Source organism: Eretmochelys imbricata, chromosome 2 (genome assembly GCF_965152235.1).
Source record: "Eretmochelys imbricata isolate rEreImb1 chromosome 2, rEreImb1.hap1, whole genome shotgun sequence".
In the NCBI taxonomy this organism is placed as follows: Eukaryota; Metazoa; Chordata; order Testudines; family Cheloniidae; genus Eretmochelys; species Eretmochelys imbricata.
Genome location: NC_135573.1, coordinates 181192853 through 181213354, shown reverse-complemented (window position 1 = coordinate 181213354; position 20502 = coordinate 181192853). Strand labels below are relative to the sequence as shown.

Below are 20502 nucleotides of genomic sequence, written 5' to 3'. Positions count from 1 at the left end.
TCCCCATGGCAAGGCAAGATGGATTCTTGTTCTATTTTCTAGACCCAGGAGAACATTGTTCAGGAACAGCTTGAACCACATATCAGTACTTCTGAATTTAGAGCAGGAGGGCAGCAAACTGTACTCCTACTGAAAGGAAGTTATATGCTTCAGATGTTAATGGAGAGATGCTTGTTATTTTGGGAAATAAGGGCATTGCAAAAGACCCTGTATGAATGTATGAGCGCAGGTCTTCTGAGAATATAAGGAAGTGAAACATTAACAGTTACAATGGTGTTTCTTCTTTGTCTAAGACACTTTACATAGATGTTTCTGCAGATCCAGGTTGTAGATGGTGCTGCTTCTGAAAGACCTGTGATGTTAAAATACTTGACTAGACACAGACTTGCTGGATCACTGGTCAGCCGAAGGACAATATTTTAAAACGTGGGTGCTGGAACTAGGCACCAAAATAAAGGTTGGGGGTTTCTTTCAGTGTGGGGAGCACCTACAGCTTGTTTTCATTTTAGTGGAAAATGTTCTACCAAACTGGATGTTTGGCATTTTTAAAAGGTACCTAAATAAACACACAGGGGGCAATAAAAGGAAAACCCTTTAAAATGCAGGAGCTCAGATGATTCTCCACTGCCTTGCACCTTTCATAATCATTTATGTATGTGCAAAGTGAATGCAGAGTGCATTTGATGGCACTGTACACCTCCTTTGTACAACACAAGGAGCAAAGCAGTGGAAAATCAGGACAAATATAGTTCCCTGCTTTCTCTATGTTCATGTAAACAGAATGAGCTCTTACTAGCCTAGACCCATTTTCAACAGGTTTTTTGCCTCCGTTTTCTTCAAATACATATTTAAGTTCCGTGTTTCTGGTTTTTAAATAATGAGTTTCAGAGACTTGTGGAGAATATAATTTGCTGCCTCTGGCATGTCTAAGACTTTTCCCTCTAAATTAGTCCGCTATTGAAGCTGGCTGAACAGCTCCTGCTCTGGTTGTTTGAGGCTGATTTATTCTGTAGTAAAAGCAGAGTGATTTTTGAGTAACGTCCAGGCTATTTTTAAATACTCAACCTGTCCTACACTAGGCTCTAATCAATACTGGTAGATCTCACCTTTGTAGTGAAGTGCAGGAGAGAGATGATGTTTGGCTGCTTACCGCTACACAAACCCACTCAATTTTCAAGCTTTTATTCTCTGTGCCTTATTTTAGAACAAATCTGCTAAAGGGAGGCAGGGGATTATGTTTGTATGCGAGAAACAGATAAGCGTGGATCAGCTAGTGATGGCTGGATTCATGAGTGACCTCCTTGAAATCAGAGGGCGTTCACTCAGGAAGTCTCTGTCTCTTTTGGATCTGAGCCCAAACTCTGTGCCAAATCCTGAGGAGGTCCTTACTCAGTCGTGAGTTAGAAGCACTTTTACTTAAAATGTGTCACTTTCTGGAAGGGAGAACAGAGCTTGTGGAAAATCTGCCTCAAAGCACTTTAGATAACCAAGCTTCGATTATGCTGATCATGTGTAACATTTAAAAGTAAGGGTAAACATTATAGCTGATGTTGGCGGCCTCCAAAAATTTTTTAAATGCTTCTATTTACTTTTATAGTGCTCTTTTGAAACGATTAAGCTTCAAGGAGTATAGATTTTAAAAATAGCCTCCTGCTGGGCACAATGTAATGGGATTTTCTACTTCTGCATACAATCAGTCATCTGGGGATTTAGAACAACACTTGTCAAAATATGTGAGTGCCTAGGCAGTATGAGATATGATTTTCCTATAGAACTTTCTTCCTGCAATCCTCCAGCATTCTGAGTAAGTGAGATCCTTGGCTGCTATAAGTCAGTGTAGCTCCATTGACTAGCTGGCCCAGTCTCTCAAAATTAACTTCAGTATCTGCATCTTGCAGTGCTGGTTAAAGTCGTAACAACATCCTTCCTCTGCCACCTGCGGGGCGAAGGCTTCTTTTGTTTCTGACATGCCATGGTTTTGACCTCAACCTTGCTTTGCCCAGGCAAGTGAGCACTTCTGCACAAGTCCATACCATCGAAGAAACTTCTTTGTCTAGGTGGTATTTCTCAAAGCTTATATTTCTGACTTGTTGCCACTGACCTGGGTCTTTGACATAGCACTTGACTTCTTCATCAACTGACTTCTGTCACAAAAGTGACAAAGAAATCAAAAATTTCAGTCATAAAATTAGCTGACAAGCTCCTTCCACTTTCAGCATCAGCCTGGAAATTAGAATTCCCCCCTACTCATCTTTTCTTTAGACTGATGCATATGTCCAAAGAAACATCACAGAAGGGCCAGGACCTATGCTAACAAAAATCTGTTTGGATTTGTTGAACAGAAAGGCAGGCAAAAATTCTCAGCATGGTGGCATGGAGCCTCTCTTTCCTGTTTTCGATTCCGACTCTGATTATATTTGGGAAACGGCAGCTATCCAATGTGGAAGTGCAGTGCTGGGCCATCTGGCCTGATGACTACTACTGGATACCCTACATGACTGTGGTTGCTTTCCTGGTATATTTCATTCCTTTGATTATCATCAGGTAAGAATCCGGTAGGGATACTATACATAATGGATACCTGCTGAAAACATCTAGCTGGCAGGTGTGCAGGCAGTTTTCAAAACTAATTAATTTGGCATTTGTTTTAAATAAATGGATTTGATATAACTGATCCAGAGTAGAACTCCATACTTGTCAAGTTTATTAAAGGGTCTCTCCTACTGTATGAGTCCCTGCAGTTAATATTGCATAGAATTTGCCAAGAGTAATAGTTGGAAACATTTATCTGGACAAGAATAGAATCCACAAGTGGAGGACTATCCATAACTGCAGACTTTTTAAAGGACTCTTTATAATATGCTGTCACCCTTGATATTTATTGAAGAATATTTTTAATAAAAGAACAGAAACAACATTTACTCTAGTTACCCTGAAACTTAGGGAGTGAGGACACTTTCAATTCCATATTAGTGTATTCAAAAATTAATTACCAGTAGAGGTAAGGAAGTTTTCTTCCCTCCCCCCCCCCCATGATAGTATTGTACAATTGGGTGCATAATAATAAAAAATACAATTTTATACTATACTTGTGGATAACCTTCCACCTGTGGATCTCAAAGTGCTTTAAAAACATGAATGAATTAAAATTTTTCTAAGGTTCCAGTGAAGTAGGTAATTATTATTCTCATTTTGCAAGCCGGGAAAAATTGAGCCACAAAAAAGTTATGTGACTTGCCCAGTGTCGCACAGAAAGTCTGCAGCAGGACCTGGATCTCCTGATAGCCAAAACTGCACTTAAGGGACTGGATAGGCAGGATTTGAGGGTTCTAATGCCTTCCTGTGAAGCATCTGCCATTGATCATTGTCAAGGACAGAATACTGGAGTAGTCAGACTACTGGTTCATTTCTGCATGGCAAAAATAAGTGTAAATATTCTGTTGTAAACTACATACTTTCTGGACTGAGATTAGATTAAAGTAGTGGCTGTATCACTCCCAGTATGCATTGCAAGGGAGAGACAGCATGCACACTACACAAATTTCAATAGCTCTCGTGTGACCATTCATTACCTAATGGATCATCCTGGCAAATCCCAAAGGGACGTGCCTCCTTGCAGATCAAGGATCAACCAGATCGATCTCTGGCTAACTCCTTATGGAGGTTTGGCTAGTTATTCAGTTCGTAACACTGGCAATCTTATCATGCCACTGAAGGTTTTTTGGAGCCCATGTGATCACCAGCTGTGCAGCATTTCTTGATGCACATGCTTTGCAATTCATTGGTCTTTCATTCCAATGTCTGTACTAAGGCAGCTACCGAAACTAAGCCAGTGCTGATTGAGGCAGCATTGATACAGAGTTTATATAACTGTGGTTCTATAGATCTGCAGCTTTGTTGCAAGCTTGATGTCACAATGTCCCCACAGAGGCCATAAAAGGTCCTGAAATATGGCAGCATCTTCTCTTATATTAGCAACTACATTTTGCAAGCATCCTCCAGAACTGTCTATGATTCTGCCCAACTATTTGATCATTGCCGCAAGCTCAATGTCCCATTTATACAGTTAATATTGGAGCTGGAGGCTTCTTGATGGTAATGGCCAGGAACTATTTTATTCTGATTAATAACCAGACAAAGCACGCTGCTTCTTGCTCAACCAAATCCACCATCAGCTGCAATGATTTACCAGACAAGCCAACAAGACAATATCAACACAGTCAGAATCTGAAAGCAGAATGGTATTCAGCTCAATGACAGCAGCTGCCTCCTCAAACTTATGAATCAACCAGTCAGTGCAGATATTGAACAACTGTGACAAAACGCAGTCTTGCTGAACTTCCATGGAGACAGGAAACCATGTGGTGTATCTGTCACTGCCTCAAACACAGCCTTCTGTTCCAATATAGAGCTCTATCAATGACACTATTTCTAAGAATGCAGAGTTGTCTCTGCAGACCCACAAACATTCTCAGTGCACTGAATCAGAGGCTTGATGGAAGTCTACAGAAAGAGCTGAATTTAGTAAGCCATGCACAGCGATGTCAACAAGAGAGCATTTTGAGATGTGAATGGGTCCATCAGTGATTAAGTTTCACTGTGCAGTTTATGGGGATGGATATTTATTGACATGGCAAATTCCTGTGTTTGTTCTTTGAAAGCAAATGGTTTCAGGACAAAGGTGCATGCTCAGGATCTGCTCTCCCATTCAATGGGAATAGGATCTGGCCCCACATGTATTTGCTTTACAGGACCATTCCTGGGTCAAGTGTTTCATTTTTGATTATGTCTTGCTTTAAATTAGGATTGATTCTTATCTCACATTGGTTTTACTACAGTGTAACTCCTTTTATTTCAGTTGAGTTACTCCTGCTTTACATCCATGTAAATGAGAAGAGAATCAGATACAAAGTTGTTCCTTTCCATTTCACTTGCAGTAATCACTGGGTACAAGGCCTGTGTTATCCAGCAGGTCAGATGGGGTGTGTGTGTGTGTGACAGATTAAGGCCAGAGGAAACTTCTATGATTATCTGAACAGGATATTTCAGCCATTTATGGCCTGGATGCAGTTCAATGAAGATGATACTTTATTTGTATCATCTGGGACATTGGATAGTGACTAAGAGGTGCCCTATTTGTTAGAGAAATAGAAATAGAAAAGCAATTTTGTAGGGCAATATTTCTGTAATTAACTATACTGCTATATTAGCTATTTGATCTGGTTGGAAAGGCAGGGCAGCAAGCTAACTGGCCTGAATAGCGACCCATTAACATTGTGTATTGAAGCAATCTGAACAATCAACTGGAGTGCCCCAAACGTAACTTGAAGTGATTAAATCTAATAGCTCAGAATCTCTTTAAGCACGGCAATGGATTAAGGGTACATCTACACTGCAGTAAGAGATGCGCAATATGGCTATTATTAGCTCATGCTTCGGGGCTATAAAATTGTAGTATAGACATTTGGGCTCAGGCTGGAGCCCAGGATCTGAGACCCCGCTGTGACACTGCACTATATATTCTTCACAGTGATATTATTATTATGATATGATTATGGCATAATTATGATGCCGTTTCTACATGTCAGGTCATGTGAGGTGTCACTGGAAAAATTATGATTTGCTGAATATGATTATCCTATTTGTATGCATGTATCATTTTTGTATCTAAAGTTAGGAATACTGACTATGTATCTGTATTTCAATCATGCTTACTCTGGGTGACACCCACAACTAGCCTTTCTGGTACAAAAATGAAGAAGCCAGACAGTGCTAGTGGCCCATCAGAAAATACAGTGGACCCTGGAAGAACTTAACCTTCCTGAGAATACTCCAGAGAGCCTGTAAGTAATGGCTGCTATGACTCTGCAAGGTATGCAAGGACATGTAACCAGGCCACATAACTCTGGCCTCCATATTGGGATGTCAGTTTTTTCCACACAAACTGAGTTTCGGACAAAGGGTTACGGCCATATGCTAAAGCTATATAAGGCAGGGAGTGACATCATCTGTTGTTCTTCACTCCCCACACAAAGAGATTCCTGGAAACACCTGAGGAACAAAGTCTGAACTGGGGGAAGTGCTGGACCCAGGCTAAAGGGATTTCTAGCTAGTGTATGAAAACTGGGAGATTCCAGGCTGTAAAGCAAGTGTAGCTTGTGCCTTAAGAAACTGCAGCCTGCTTGCATCAGCCAGGGTGAGAATTTGCTCATTCATATCCTATCTTTTTAATATTTTAGGCTTAGTTTGCCATTTGTTAATTTACTAGGTAATCTGTTTGCTATCACTTAAAATCTCTCTTTTGTAGTTAATAAACTTGTTTTTGCTTTATCTAAACCAGTGAGTTTGAATGAAATGCATAGGAAACCATAGATCAAGGGGCAAAGGCTGTTGTATATTCCTCTCCAAACTGAGGCGGGGCAAACTCTATGAGCTTACACTGTACAAATCCCTGTGCACTGCAAGACGGTATAATTTTGGGGTTATGTTCCAGAGGGGGTGCGCAGCTGGGGAGCTTAGAGTTACCTTGGCTGTAGCCTTTTGACTGTTGCTTCATGCAGTGACTGGTCAGAGAGCCTGTATGTAACTGTAGCTGGGTTAATGCTGTGTTACTGCTGATGGAAGTGTAGGACCAGGCGTAGGCTTGCAGCATCTCACAGAAGCCCAGTGAGAGAGGGAGCCCAGGCTGGTGGGTCAAAGGGCTCAGTGGTAACCCCTGTTTCAGGTGGCACCCCAGGGGAGAACCTGTCACAGAACCCACAGTCTGAGACCCCAAAAGGAGGGTGGGTCTCAGAACCCATGATCCAGCCTGAGCCAGAATGTCTACCCTTCTATTTTTAGTCCCACAAGCCTAAGTCAACTGACCAGGGCTTTGAGACTTGGTGCTGTAGGTTTTTTATTGCGGTGTGAACATATCCTCAGGTGGGGAAGTAGGAAGAATGTACAGTAAGTCACCCAAAGGAGAGTATGGGGCCAATCAGAATGGATACAAGAGGTTGGTTAGGTGGCTACCAGCAGCAGTGGGCAGATTTAACAGTCAGAGAGAGAAGACCCTGACAAAGAAGAACAGACACAGGCTGAGTGTTTTATGAATCAGAAGTCATACTTTACTTCTTTACTGTAAATTCAGAGCTTCTGGCCTACTTAGGCAAGGCTGGATGCAGCCTTAGACCTAAGCATGTTTTGTTCCCTACATCTTTGAACTTGAGTCAATTTTCTAATACATTTTCCTTTATTTAAGTATACTTCTGGTTTTAGTCTGCTTTGGGGGATATTCCTTGTCTGTTCCCAGGAGAGGTCTATGATTCCTTAGCCTCAGAGGCTAAGACCAGTTTAGGTTCACAGCTAAAAGGCACAGCTCAGGTAGTCCTGTCCCATAAGACACTGTTAATGGCGTGATTCTGATCTACCTAAAGCCTGGGGAAACCACTAAAGAACAGGGAAAGAGAAACATTAAATAGGCTCCCTCAATACCACAAACACATGGTTAACTTCTATTAACTATTATTTTGGAAATACATACAGTGAATAGACAGATGGAATTTCCAGAGTTACAGAAGCTCTTTAACCTCAGACACAGACCCCTACCTGTGAGTGAAACAAGCAGCTCCACCCTATGAAAGAGTGTGTTTGTCCTATGTGTAATTATCCAGCAGACTGTGGTGTTAAAGACACAATCTAGACCACTGCTGCTGCTCTAGACATTGAACCACATTTCTTAACAGCTTTGAAAATGGTACAGGAAGCAGTATGGAGTGTAGCTGTAGCCATGTCGGTCCCAGGATACATAGCAGGAAGTTCTCCTGGCTAGTGGAGCCAGTCTTTGTTGTTTTACTTTTTTTCTTTTATTGCCTTCTAGTAGAAATATTCCAAGATGGTTTCTTACTTGTCTCTGTCCCTCATTAAGTTAATAGAAAAGCACAGCTGTGGCAACTTTTTTCTCCACATAAATTGGTGAGGCATCCTATATATGACATGACAGAAGAGCATTGCGTGAGTATTCCTCAACCAATTCTCATTAAGATACAGTAGTACCCGTCTGATCTATCCCACAGATGATGCAAGAAGCATGTGGGCCTTTATCAGCTTTTTGTTTCATTACACCGTAAGTGGCAGCAGGTAATGTTGTGATCATCTCATCCAGACTGCAACAGTATGGCATAGGTAAGCCAAATGCTGTTGGTGCTGATGTAAAGTGATGGGAACATGTGACCATGTCGCTTGATGTGTTGTGTTTGTAGCTTCTAGGGCAATTAGCATTTTGTAGTTTTATTGTTTAGTCATAGAGATTTGCTGCTGGAAGCTGCAGAACCATTGACATCTCCAGCAGAACAAAAAAACCTGTAAGATCTTAGGTGGCTCAAACCATCAATTTCAGCTGAGCGTCTGTCAACCAAAGCTTTTGATGATACAACTTGGCCTAGAGTCATTCTCTAGAGAAAAGCAATAACTTTTGAATTCTGCTCATGGCCACGTTAACTTTGTTAAGCCATCCATCCTCTGGGCTAGATTGAACAGCTGTAACAAAGTCAGTCATCATTTGTTCCTTTTTTTTTTTTTCAAAGCCTCAGATGGAAGTCACCTGCTGGATCATTCTTTCATCCCAGGAAGGACTGTTTCTTCTTGAACATTTTAGTGTTTTAAAGGTAGTCTAGTTTTAAATAAGAATGAAACTTGAATGAAGATAGAGAACAAAAAAGGATAAACAAGATACATATACAGCAATTTAAAGCATAGTGTCTTTTGTGGGTAATGTTTTAAAGTGCAATTCTAGGACAAAGTTCTAGAGAAACAGAGAACTAGGGAATAATTGTGAGTTCAGGAATGTCTTAACTGCTAAAATTCAGGAAATTGTGTCTGAAATTTCGACGTTTTCCATGGGAAAACCCCTACATCCTCTGTCATAGATATAAACATCCCTTTCCTAGTCATGCTGGCATGCTTCTCATTACATAGAATGTCATAGGGAGTGGCTGATATCATCCATTGACTGTAAAATTTATGCTGTGTCTAGAGGTCAGACTTAGATGTATCTAGCTAGTCAGAATCAGAAAGCAAGGAGACTTTAAATACACCTATATTTCAAAATATAATACACTGAGACATGTTTTTAAATAAGGCTTCCATTCAGCAAGGTACTTCAGCATGTGCTTAAATCCATTTCCATCCCTGTTCCCTGTTTAGCTTTAAGCAGGTGCTTAAACCCTATTAAAGTCCATCGGATTTAAGCACCTATTTCAAAGTTAAGCAAGTACTTAGGTGCTTTCCTGAACTGGATATGTTTGCTGAATTATGGCTCAGTGCTGGAAGAAACTAGATCATAGCTTTTTTTCTTTTTTTTTTTATCCTTCATCTGTGGAATTATGCATTAAACAAGCATACTTGAATCTAAACATTGTTAGTTTTCTAACTTAAAATATAAGTGAGAAAAGCATTACATGGGTTTCACTCCTCCACATCATGCAATTCATTAACAAATGAAACGTGTAACAGACTGACAGTATCCTGAACAAATTGTATGGAATTAAAATTAACTTTGTTGAATTAAGATAGACCTTATTGAATTAGGGTTAATATCCTTGGTGTACATCATATTAAAAATGCAATTGTATATGGGGGGAGAGCATGGTTCATGAATGAGAAGTTAGGCATATTCCCTTTGTCTGCATTTCAAAACCTTATACTCCAGTCACAGGTGGGAATGTGCTTACAGGTATATTTCACAAATAATATCTTTCCTTTTGTTGAATAATTTGTGGCAAAACATTATCCTTAGTATATTCTAGGGTGACCAGGTGTCTGGTTTTTGACCGGGAAACCCAGTTGAAAAGGGACCCTGGCAGCTCTGGTCAGCACTGCCGACCGGGCCGTTAAAAGTCCAGTCAGCAGTGCTGCGGGTCGAAGGCAGACTACTCCCTACCTGTCCTGGCTCTGCACTGCACCCCAGAAGTGGTCAGCAAGTCCAGCTCCTAGGCTGGGAAGCCACGGGGCAGGGAGACAAGACCAGAAAAGTGGAAATATGAATTGTGGGTAACCCTTCTGCCCGTCGGAGTTGGCAGCAACAAAGGCCAGGTTCAGTATCTAGGGGTTCCTTTTCAATAACACAATGCAAAGCCTGCTCGAGCCCCCAGCCAGTGACCTGGGACAATTACATACCACCCCCCGGTGCCTCTAAGAGGCGATGCTTCCCCTCTCACAAGCACAGAGTCTGAGTGTAGCAAAAGCCTTTTAATAAAGGAGGGAAACAATGCGGCATTATGTTGGGGAAACACAATAAACAGGATTCATAACACCAACCATGAGCAAAATACCCCCTCCCCCCCCGTTTCTGTCCTTGGTCAGTGCAGCCCCCCAGAGTTCAGAAGTTCATCTTCAGAGTTTACCTCCCAGCCTGGGTGGAAGTGGAGGGAGGTATGGGGGGCATCTTATATGCTCCGCTGTTTGGGTCAATGGCCAAGTGCCACGCCTCTCCATGGGGTTCTGCTGCAGTCTTCACCACCAGCCACGTTTCTCCGCTAGCTGTCCTGCTATCCACTCCACTCTGCTCCTCTCCACTAGCTGTCCGCTCCTCTCCGCTCTCGCCATTCTGCTGTCCACTCACCAACTTGTCTTCAGTCCCCCCCCCCCGCCACTTAACACAGCTCTCAGCAACTTCAGCTCTTTAGTGATTTCAACTCTCAGATTTTTAGCTGGTAGGAGGGAGGAAGCCTCAGTGCTGGTGCACCACTAGCCCAAACTAGGTCTAATGCTTAGACCTTGGTGTCAGTGATTTCAGCTCTGCAGCATATAACAAAATTGCTCTATTACACTGTGGAGAGAGGAGGGGTCAAAGTAGCGTTTAGGGCCCCTCAGAAGGGGCCTACACTACCAAGTACACATACCTGTACCCAGCCTCTCTCAATTCCCTGGGTTTTGGAACCCATGTCCCTTGCCTAACGAGTGCTACTTAGTTGAGGGCAAGTCCCTCTGTCATAAAATGCCAAGTATAGTTCTACTGTCCTTGATTAATAAAACCAGGATAACCACCCTTTATTACTCCTGCCCCAAGAACAGAGAGACTGGGGATCCCACAGCAGCCAAAGTGACCATTTGGGCAAGCAGTCCATCGTGCTAGGCAGGGTGGGTGTGCCCATGCAAACGAGATCAGCCCCTGAAGTCCTTTTCCACAGCTCAGCACCAGATGTCAGGGTAGAGATCATTCTGACTCATGTGGTTTTACTCTTATTCATGTGAAAATCCAGCTTGGGGTTGCGGGGGGGAAATAATCACATCTTCAAGAGACACTAAAGTGCATTAAAGGAAAAGGCAGCAAAGGAAGAAAAGGACAATGAGTGAAAAGGAAATGACCAGAATCAACATGGTCTTCCATTTTAAAAAGGTGCTGCATAACATTTGTCCCTTAGATTTTGAAAGGAAAGGGCCTAGTGCTGAAATGGACATTGGTATAAACTGGACCAACTACATAAATTGAAACAAATTTACAGATGGTATTTGTAATGGCATTGAGTTGATTATGGTCTATTGTTTTTGTTGAAGACCCAGCTAAAGAATTAAGCAGTGGAGCTAAGTGACTAGTTCTTCTCCAAACATAGACAAACATGTGTGGGTAAGGGAGGGATCCATATTAGCTCACAGTGACTGATTTCAAGTGGTTACACTTCTTGAGAGACATTACCCTTCAGTTCTGTAGGTGAATATCATGGTCTCTTGCAGATAGTTAATTCCAAACATAATATTTTGGAAGCCTGCAGAGAACTGGCATGTGCCTACCACATTCAATAAAAATTCTTAAAGGTTTTGGCTCAGGCCAGAGTTTGCAACATGGAAAGCATCAAATAAGAGCTCCAAAAACTTCAACTTCCTACTGCTTTTTGGAGAAGGATACCACCAGGGCAATGTAGAACCTAATACAGAAATCTTCCAGGAGATTCCAGCAGTGCAACATCTCAGAAAAGGACATATGCACACACGTTATTGCTCCTCTACTGCTTTCACTATTTTTAGATCCATCAGCTGAAAATACATTTCTCCCCTGTCCATCCCTCTTATTTTATCACTATCTTTGCTAATATAATTATATTTTAACTTTGTAACTGCATTATTTAGCTTATAATTTTGGTGGATACAGTTTGTATGGAAGATGCTAATGCAGTATTTTGATATGAAATCACTGAACAGAAGAAAATGGGATACGTGAATACAACCTTAGATACTTGTGTGGTCCCATTCACCATAGTGCCCAGGCACCTCCAAATCTTCCTCTATTCTCACAAAAGCACTGCAAGGTAGAAAAGTGCTATTTCCCCTGTTTTACAGAAGGTGAACTGAGGCTCGGAGAAGGGACTTGAACCTTCTCCCAACTTCTAGGCTAGGTCAATCTTCCTCGCACACAAACATTCCATAATTCCACATACACCCATATTCTTCATTACTACTTACCCCTGCAATACCATAAGTAAAACTCATGGCAGAAGGAAGGCCAATTCACATCAGGTCCTAGGTGCTGCAAATGGGGCTCTCTATTTACTTATTTAGTTGGTTGCCTTGCAATCAAAAAAGTTTTTTTTTAAATACTTTTATTGCCATATCTTGATGTTGATGACATTTTCCTGTAAGATAGAGAGAGATGAATATAAACACTTTTACAGAGGATTAGCATCAGGATAAAATTATAAGATCAGTAGCAAAATAAAGGTCACCAAATGCCATGCACCGTAAGTTTGTTGTTTTTTAAAATGTTTCAATTCAGTACTTCAGAGAACAGTGTATTTTGCAACTGCCAACCGCAAAAGCTCTTTGTGTGTGGTGCTCATCACTTTGGTATCAAGCTACCCTTAGCTATTGTATTATTTCTCGGAAGCCCAGGAGTTTAAAAAGCTAATCCATCTACACTAACTGCAATGTATAAACTTTGATACCCAAAATAGCTAGTGGCCATTGGGAAATAACCCTTTCTGCTATTATTAGCAATTTACATATCTAGTTGGAAGAGGAGGAGAGGAAAAGTGTTTCTCTGGGTGAAGGTGGCCAACAAAAAATTGGATGTGGTAAATTATTGCCTCCCTATTATGAAGGCTCCTTCCACTCCACAACCTTCCATGCCACAGTGATGTCTCAACAAGGAAAACGTTTGAACTGCAACACGTTATCTTGCTCGTTCAAACATGTTTCTGTGTGGTCTGAGCAGCCCTGGAGGTTGGACCCGTCCCACATTTCTGGTTTCCTAATGTGGATCTTCCAAGATTTATGCCCTTTCTGATCTGAAGATCCTGAAGTCAGCTAGGGTCAATGTGGTGTTCAAGAATCAGCTAAAAACACAAGTTGTGGTGGCAACTGCTATGTTCTAGGCTGTCACACACAATATACAATAGGAACTACCAATGCTGCACAGTATTATAGGCATGATCCTATTTCATGCACACACCCCACTCCTCCCAAAAAAAACAATGGCAAAATTCTCATTGAATTTGATGAAGCTGGCCCTCAGTTCCACTAAGGCCCCTTTAATGCTTTATTGGGGGGCATAGAGGGGACTTAAATGTGGCCTCAAAACACACCCATGTGGAGTTGCCAGAGCAAGCTTATGCCAGCCCATAACATACAGGGCCTATCATTTATGAGGAGTGGAATGAAGGGGGAAGTCTGGGGCAGGGAGGAGGTATGGCCAGAGTTCAACGTGCTCCAGCCTCCGCATTCGTTGATTCTTATGGCTCATGGAGGTTGTGTGATGCAGATCATAGAGTAGAGCAGTGTGAAGGTTGCTCTGACACCAGGCCTTGCCGTGGCCCCCAATGACGCTTGTATCCAGGGAACTCAAAATTACTTAGGGCCACCTTTGTTCCCCTCGTCCAGGCCTGTGCTAAGCATCTGGATGTACTAACTGATGATCGGGACCAATGCAGATGCAGATCAGGGCCTAGTTAAAGGTTCTAAGTGCCTATGAGAGCCATGTTGATGGGTTTATGAAGCCAAGTCAGCTGGAGATTCACACAAAGAATTTCTGAAATAACTATAACTATGCATAAAGCTTATATTTCTCATGCACGTATGTACTTAAAAGCATTAGGCTAATGCTTTTAGATGCATGTTATATTTGATCACAAAGAAGGCACCATCTCAAAAGGAGGAGGGAGAGAGGAATTTGTATCTCATCTGTAATATTCCTATAGTACTTTACCACATGAAAGTAATTATAAAAATGAGAGGCATAATTTAGTAAACTGAACAGGGCTTTTCTTTTGTCACAGAAAAACTGTCTTTAAATCAAGATGCCATTTAAAATTCCCCACCCCCATCTCCTTCAGGACAGCTCAGAGAAACTATTAAGGTAAAAAATGGTCTTACAATTTTACTTGAAACTAAAATACACCCCACCAAACACACAAGCACAGTGTCACAGAAGAAAGGAATAGGTCTAGACAGGAAGTCAGACAACTTACTGCATTTTACTTAGGAAAAGAATTTTTACAACAAAACGTGAAAATAGAGAGAGGACATTTTTGTAATAGACTTTTGTACACCTGCTTCATCTACTTTTCAAACCAACTCTGATTCAACAACATTGCAGATACATTTGAAACATTTTTGAAGGCACCATCAGGTGCAATTCATTCTAAGTGAACTCTGTCTGAATCTCTATAAAGACTGTTCACTCTACAGAAACGTAGTGAGTAGAATGCTAGTACATTGTCTGGGAGGGTACATCCAAAGTGTAACCAAGGGATACGCTTTTACGTCTTCAGACACAATGTAACTCACTATAAATATGCGAGTTTGACTGAACAATTTTTTCTTGTTCTAGTCCAGTTACCGTACGTATCTTTCAGGTTTCTCTCATACTGCAGCTGATTTATAGCACCCACTATTGTACTGAGCTGGGTGAAACCTTATTATGGGTTGAATTAGAATCTCGTTCAAACTGATGCACGAACAAGATACAAGATCCTCATTTAAGATACGTAAAGAAAGGGAAAGGATCACATCTAAAACAAGGCCTAACAGAATCTGCCCAGCAACTAGCACTATGTGGTCAAAGGGTTCCACTGGATATTGTGACAAGGGTAGGAAGAGGAAAGGAGAGAACACACAGAAACAGAGAGAGAGGCAGGCAGAGGCAAGAAAGCCAAGCAGTACCTGTGAGCACAGTGTATGCCCTGGAGAAAGCTTATAGGTCCGTTGGCCAACGAGGCTTCAGGCTGTAAACTAAGAAATCACTCCTTTTGTTCTTAGTCCCTTCTGCATTTGGAGAAGCAGGACTTTGGTATTTTCTTTGATGCAATCTTGTTTACAAGGAAACTGCAAAAATCATCAGTTTCTACTTCCAATGGGAACACCTTCATGGCACTGAAATTTGAGGCAATGGCAACATGACCAACTCTTGCAATTCTATCACAAGTATCAGAATAGTTGGTGTTCTCGATAATGCCCCAGCCCTTGAAGGGAACCTAAGCTTTTGTTTAAACAAAGTACATTTCTTGCCCTCCTGGTTGCAGAGAAGAGCCCCCAAAATATAACCTGAGTGTACCCTAAAGGCTCAGATACCAAACTGTAAACAAAGGTAATATCTGCATATTTCTAAAGAGCTCATTTTTGGGGCCTGGATTTATGACTTTTGCATTGTTGGGGATGGCAATACTGCAAAGGTCCCGAGTGACCTAAATCTAGAAAGATTTGTTCCTAAATTAACATCTCATCTCCTCAGAACCTCAGTCTCAGCAACCAATTAATATATTATTTTACTTTCCTCCCCTTCTATAAATTTATTTAAAGAACCACCACCCAGTAGGCAACACTTAATACAGTTATAATCTAATATGATCTATAATCTAAACTCTAGTATACCTTGAGTTACAAGGTGAGTTTAGGGTTTGAACAAACCTGAACACTCAAAGGAAAAATTTAACCTACGCCACTGAAGTTTCAATTTTATTATGGTTATGAAGCAAAAAAAAAAAAAAAAAAGGTTTCTCAACACAAAACCATAAATCAGCCCAGGATTGTTTAAAACATTCACAAGGTTTAATGAATCTTTCAGCAAAGTGGGCTGAATTTGGAGCTTACAAGACACCATGAAAATCAGAGTTTCACAACAAAACACCAAAATGCATGAATGTTTTACTCATCTCCCCTAAGCATGAGCCAGAACCAGTTCAAATATAAAAAGAAGTAATCGGAGCCTCTTCCCGAAGCACATGAACTGTGTGTGCGTTATAGGTACTCCATTACAAAAGCTCCTCCTAAGTTATTGCTTTTTGTCAGGTAAGAATCAGACATGCCAGAACATGACAAAACAGACTATTTTCCACAGTGGGTGGCCCTGTTCCTTCAGTCATTAGTCAGGCAAAATTCCCAACTATTCTGGAGGTGGTATTTCCAACCTACCTGAAACCAAGATGACCGGGAGTATCAGACAACTGCAGTAGTGACATGTCCAGGCTCGTATTGGGTCTAGTGCTACAAAGTGCCATCAACTGTGACTGAAGTCACTTGCCCAGATTCTGAGAAATGCTGAATACTGCAACTTCAATAGGAATCAAAGGTGCCAATTACCTCTTGGGAATTGCCTGATACGCACACCCGTTAATGATGTGAAACAGTAGCCGCTGGTGTCAGTGGATGTAGAGACTTTGATCATATGAATCCTTGACTCATTCATGTCATATGAAAGGGGCCAGAGATAAGGTTTCTTTCTTGTAATACTCTTGTGTCAGAGCTTCACTATAGTTAATAGCTCACATTTGAGATGTTTAGAACTTAGTGCCTCCAGAAATTCAGAATCTGTGAAAGGTTCAGTTTAGTGGTTTAACTCACAAATTGTCCTTTCCTGTACTTTAATCTGTTAAATATAAGAGTACTATTAACACCACCTAGTCACTTATTTAGTACAAGTCTGAATTCACAAAAAAACAAAGTATTTTGAAATATGGAGAACAAGATCTGCCAGATTGGGGAGGGGGGGGGGGGAGAAATCAGAGTATCAGTGGGAACAATCAGACTGCAGCAAGGGAAAAAATAAGCAAAGAAAAAGTAAATAATCAATATTTTAAAAGAAAATGGAGTTTAAAAACAAGACGCTGGAGTGAAATAGAGGCTAGGTGAGACAAAGGGCTAGTGCAAAATCAATGAACAGGAATACAAATATCAAAGCCAGCTTATTGATTTTGATTGAGTAGTTTCTGCTTCTGAGTCCATCTAAACACCTCGAGGCTAGATTCTGACATTTATAATGTCAGCCTGACAGTTCACTTACCTATTATACCTACAATTATTTGTCTGTGAAGTGTGAACAAATTAGTCAACTGATTTACAAACACTGAGTCATTGCCAACAACCAGAAGGCATAATACAGCCATGCATCTGCATGGTGTTACACTAAGCAGAGAAAAAGGAACAACAGACAGACTTAGATGATTATTGTAAGCAATTCTACAGAAAATTAATTTAAGTCTGTTTATCAACAACATACTGGTAATGTGAGCCTCTAAATATGGAGCCTGGATGAGCTGCTACCACAGTATATTTATCAGATGCAAAATACAACAGTTTTTTTTAAAGCTAAGTAGATTTAATTTTCATTAATGTTTTCCTGTCAGATTCACAGGATCATTAACACCATAACATAACCAGCAGACATTTTATAAATCAAAGAAAAGTGATGGGACTCTCCTTCCAGAGCAGCAGCTTGCAGGGCGTCCCTCAGCAAATCTCAAAAATGAGACAAAAATTAGGAACCAAGCAATTTCTGCCTACCCCAGGCCTCAGCGTGTAGTCCATCTTAGGTTCTCCTTCTGGCTGCCTGCCATCACATCCTTCCCACGGAGCAAGCACGCCAGACCACCTCTCTCCTAAGTCCCTTTCACCCAACTGCATTGAACTCCTTTCTTTTAACTCCTTCCTGAGGCTGACACTCCCTCCAGGTGTAACAAGCTGGGGGTTAGAGTTCTCAGGCGCTAGTCAACCCTTTCTCAGTCAGTTTGGGATTTATAACCCCCACCACTAAACCCCCATTCAGGATTAGGGTTCCACTGTGCTAAGTGCTGTGCAGGCCCAGAGACAGGGAAAAATCTTGGTCCAAGTGAAGTCTATGAGTCAATGGGAGTTTTTTCCAAAGGGGCCAGGATTCCACCATAGTTCCTGTCACCACCCTGGTTGTTATGAAAGGGGCTTGTCAGATATATTAAATCTATATCAAGAGACTTGTAGAGCAAATCTTGTCTGTTGCTAAATGAGTTTGGTTGAGACTACAAGGTTGTGCGCCCATCTACAAAGTCTACTTATATCTTGACCATGAACGCTGATACAAAGAGATGGTAAACAAGGTTGAGAGATGCTTGGAATTGTGCACGGTTTGCATAAAGATGGCTGTATTTTTGTACTACATTCCCTATCTGTATTTTATTTTCTTTGTCTGCCATCTCTCACAAATGGGAACTGTTTCCCATTCTTTGGGACTGTCTTTTCTGTTTGCTTTTCCTTCTTAAGAAAAAGGACTGTGCCTTAAATACATTCTCATTTTGCCATGGCTTTGAACACATGCAGAAGCCTTCAGTTAACTTAAACTGAAAAAAACAAAAACCAATACTTCAGCTGATAACACATGGAACTTTTTTGAAAAGTACAAAACTTTACAATTGTTTATAATTCCATGACTTTGCAGCTGAACAAACACCAATGGAACTTAACAGCTAACTGTACTTATAATTTGTATGACAATAGCACTTAAAGCCCTAACTGAGATCATGGTGCCACTGTGCTCCACAAAACGGCCATCAGGAAGCAGCCAGAATGATGTGCCTCTCCTTTCCTGGGAACCCAAACTTAGCAGCATTACAGCACATCTAGGCGTTACCAATCAAGGGAGCCAATATCCCCAAATACAGCCTGCTGTATGAGTCTAGAAAAGAAACAATAAATAGAAGCGTCAAAAAGAAAATCACTGATGGTATAACTATATTTGAACAAGCTACCCGCAGTGAACTGTGTCCCTGATTTTTGAATATCACAGATAAAAAGAAATATATGCACATTATGTATGATTCATCAAGTAGCTCAAGGCCTTCAGTGACACTGTTTGAAGCCACTACCTTTCAGCTGTTTACCCTTCTCTGATTTTTTGCCATGTTCTCTCATTTATTTCAACATCAGTGAGATACACAGGGGAGAATCCAGGGGGCATTAGGGAGCACAACTGAGTAATAGTAGCCATGATAAGAATAATTACACTAATTGAAATTCAGCGTACTAACTGGATGTTGTACGCCTCAGATCTTGTATACCTAGATGCAACTACATATTCAAATCCTGGCAGGGCTCATTCATTCTTGCATTCTTTCTTGCATTCATTCTTTGTCTGTAGACAAAGTAGCATGCAATTTATTTGGGGCTGAAATCTTAGAGACTCAGGGTTATCATTTCTGCATTAAAATATGATATCCACATCTTCAGTCTGCACTAGATATAAACACAGGTCTTCAGACTTCTCTCCCACAATGGACATCAGCTTTGACCAAATAGTGTCCCCTGAATTAAATACAGTGCAGAGGGACATATCCTAAACAAGATTACAGAAGAGTGCTTTAGATTCTGGGATCCAGGTATTCTGACTTTTAGACTGAATACCTAATTCAGAATACCCTTCTCCAAACGCAGAGCCAAAATAATTGGTTCGGCATGTTTCAGAATGCGTGCGCACACAAGAATGCTCTAGAAGCTGCTGCCATGTAATACACTGGGATGTACTTGATGACCTACAAGGTCATCATTTTCTGTAAAATGGGTGAGACTAGGTGACAAACTAGACTATGTAGGATGTCTTCAGTGGCAAGGATTCACCAGCAGCAGACTTGCACCTTGCCCATGCTTATACAGAAAGTACCAGTACAATGTGGTGCTCTGCCATGGGATGGAAGGAGGTTCTTTATGCCATACATGTGACTAGTTAACTCCCACTACACCTGCTGCACAGCTGTTTGCCAGTGAAGGCAGAATTTGATCCTATATGTTTTATTAAATCTCATGACAAGATAACCAGGACAAACCACTGCTCTTATGAAAAAAATCATTTTTTATGCCACACTAATGTGCTACCACCACCCTCTATCCCATGGAAACCAGATGACTAATTTCTACAGAAATGAACCTAAAAGGGATACAAGCATGGCCATTGCAAATCTCAAAATGAGAATATCTACAGAAAAGCCTCTTGCATTGTTCTCCGAGCTCTACCTGAAAGTGAATTGAAATTAAGACAACTTATAAAAGAAATGGTTATTTATTATTAATGGAGCCGTAAGATAGAAAGGAGTGAAACACTTCTTGATCTCTATAAAGCTATTAAAAACAGTCCCAAGTTTAAGCCTAGTTCACTGTGGAGTTGCTAGATCCAGATCCCATGCTGGGAGTTGCAGTCTTTGAGTTTAGAAAAGCTAAGAGGAAACAGGAAGTATGTGTGTGTGTTAGGGACTGCAGCTGCAACTGCTTCTGAAGCTGCATAATTGTTGTCTA

General features: G+C 41.0%; 1 protein-coding gene across 1 annotated transcript in view; it reads left to right on the top strand.

Moving 5' to 3' along the window:
- NPSR1 (neuropeptide S receptor 1) overlaps window positions 1-20502 on the top strand; it is a 43470-nt gene that overhangs the window by 8894 nt on the left and 14074 nt on the right. The window contains exon 2 of the mRNA XM_077808723.1: window positions 2343-2544. Coding sequence (XP_077664849.1) covers window positions 2343-2544 — 202 coding nt within the window. The remainder of the gene's footprint in view (window positions 1-2342; window positions 2545-20502) is intronic.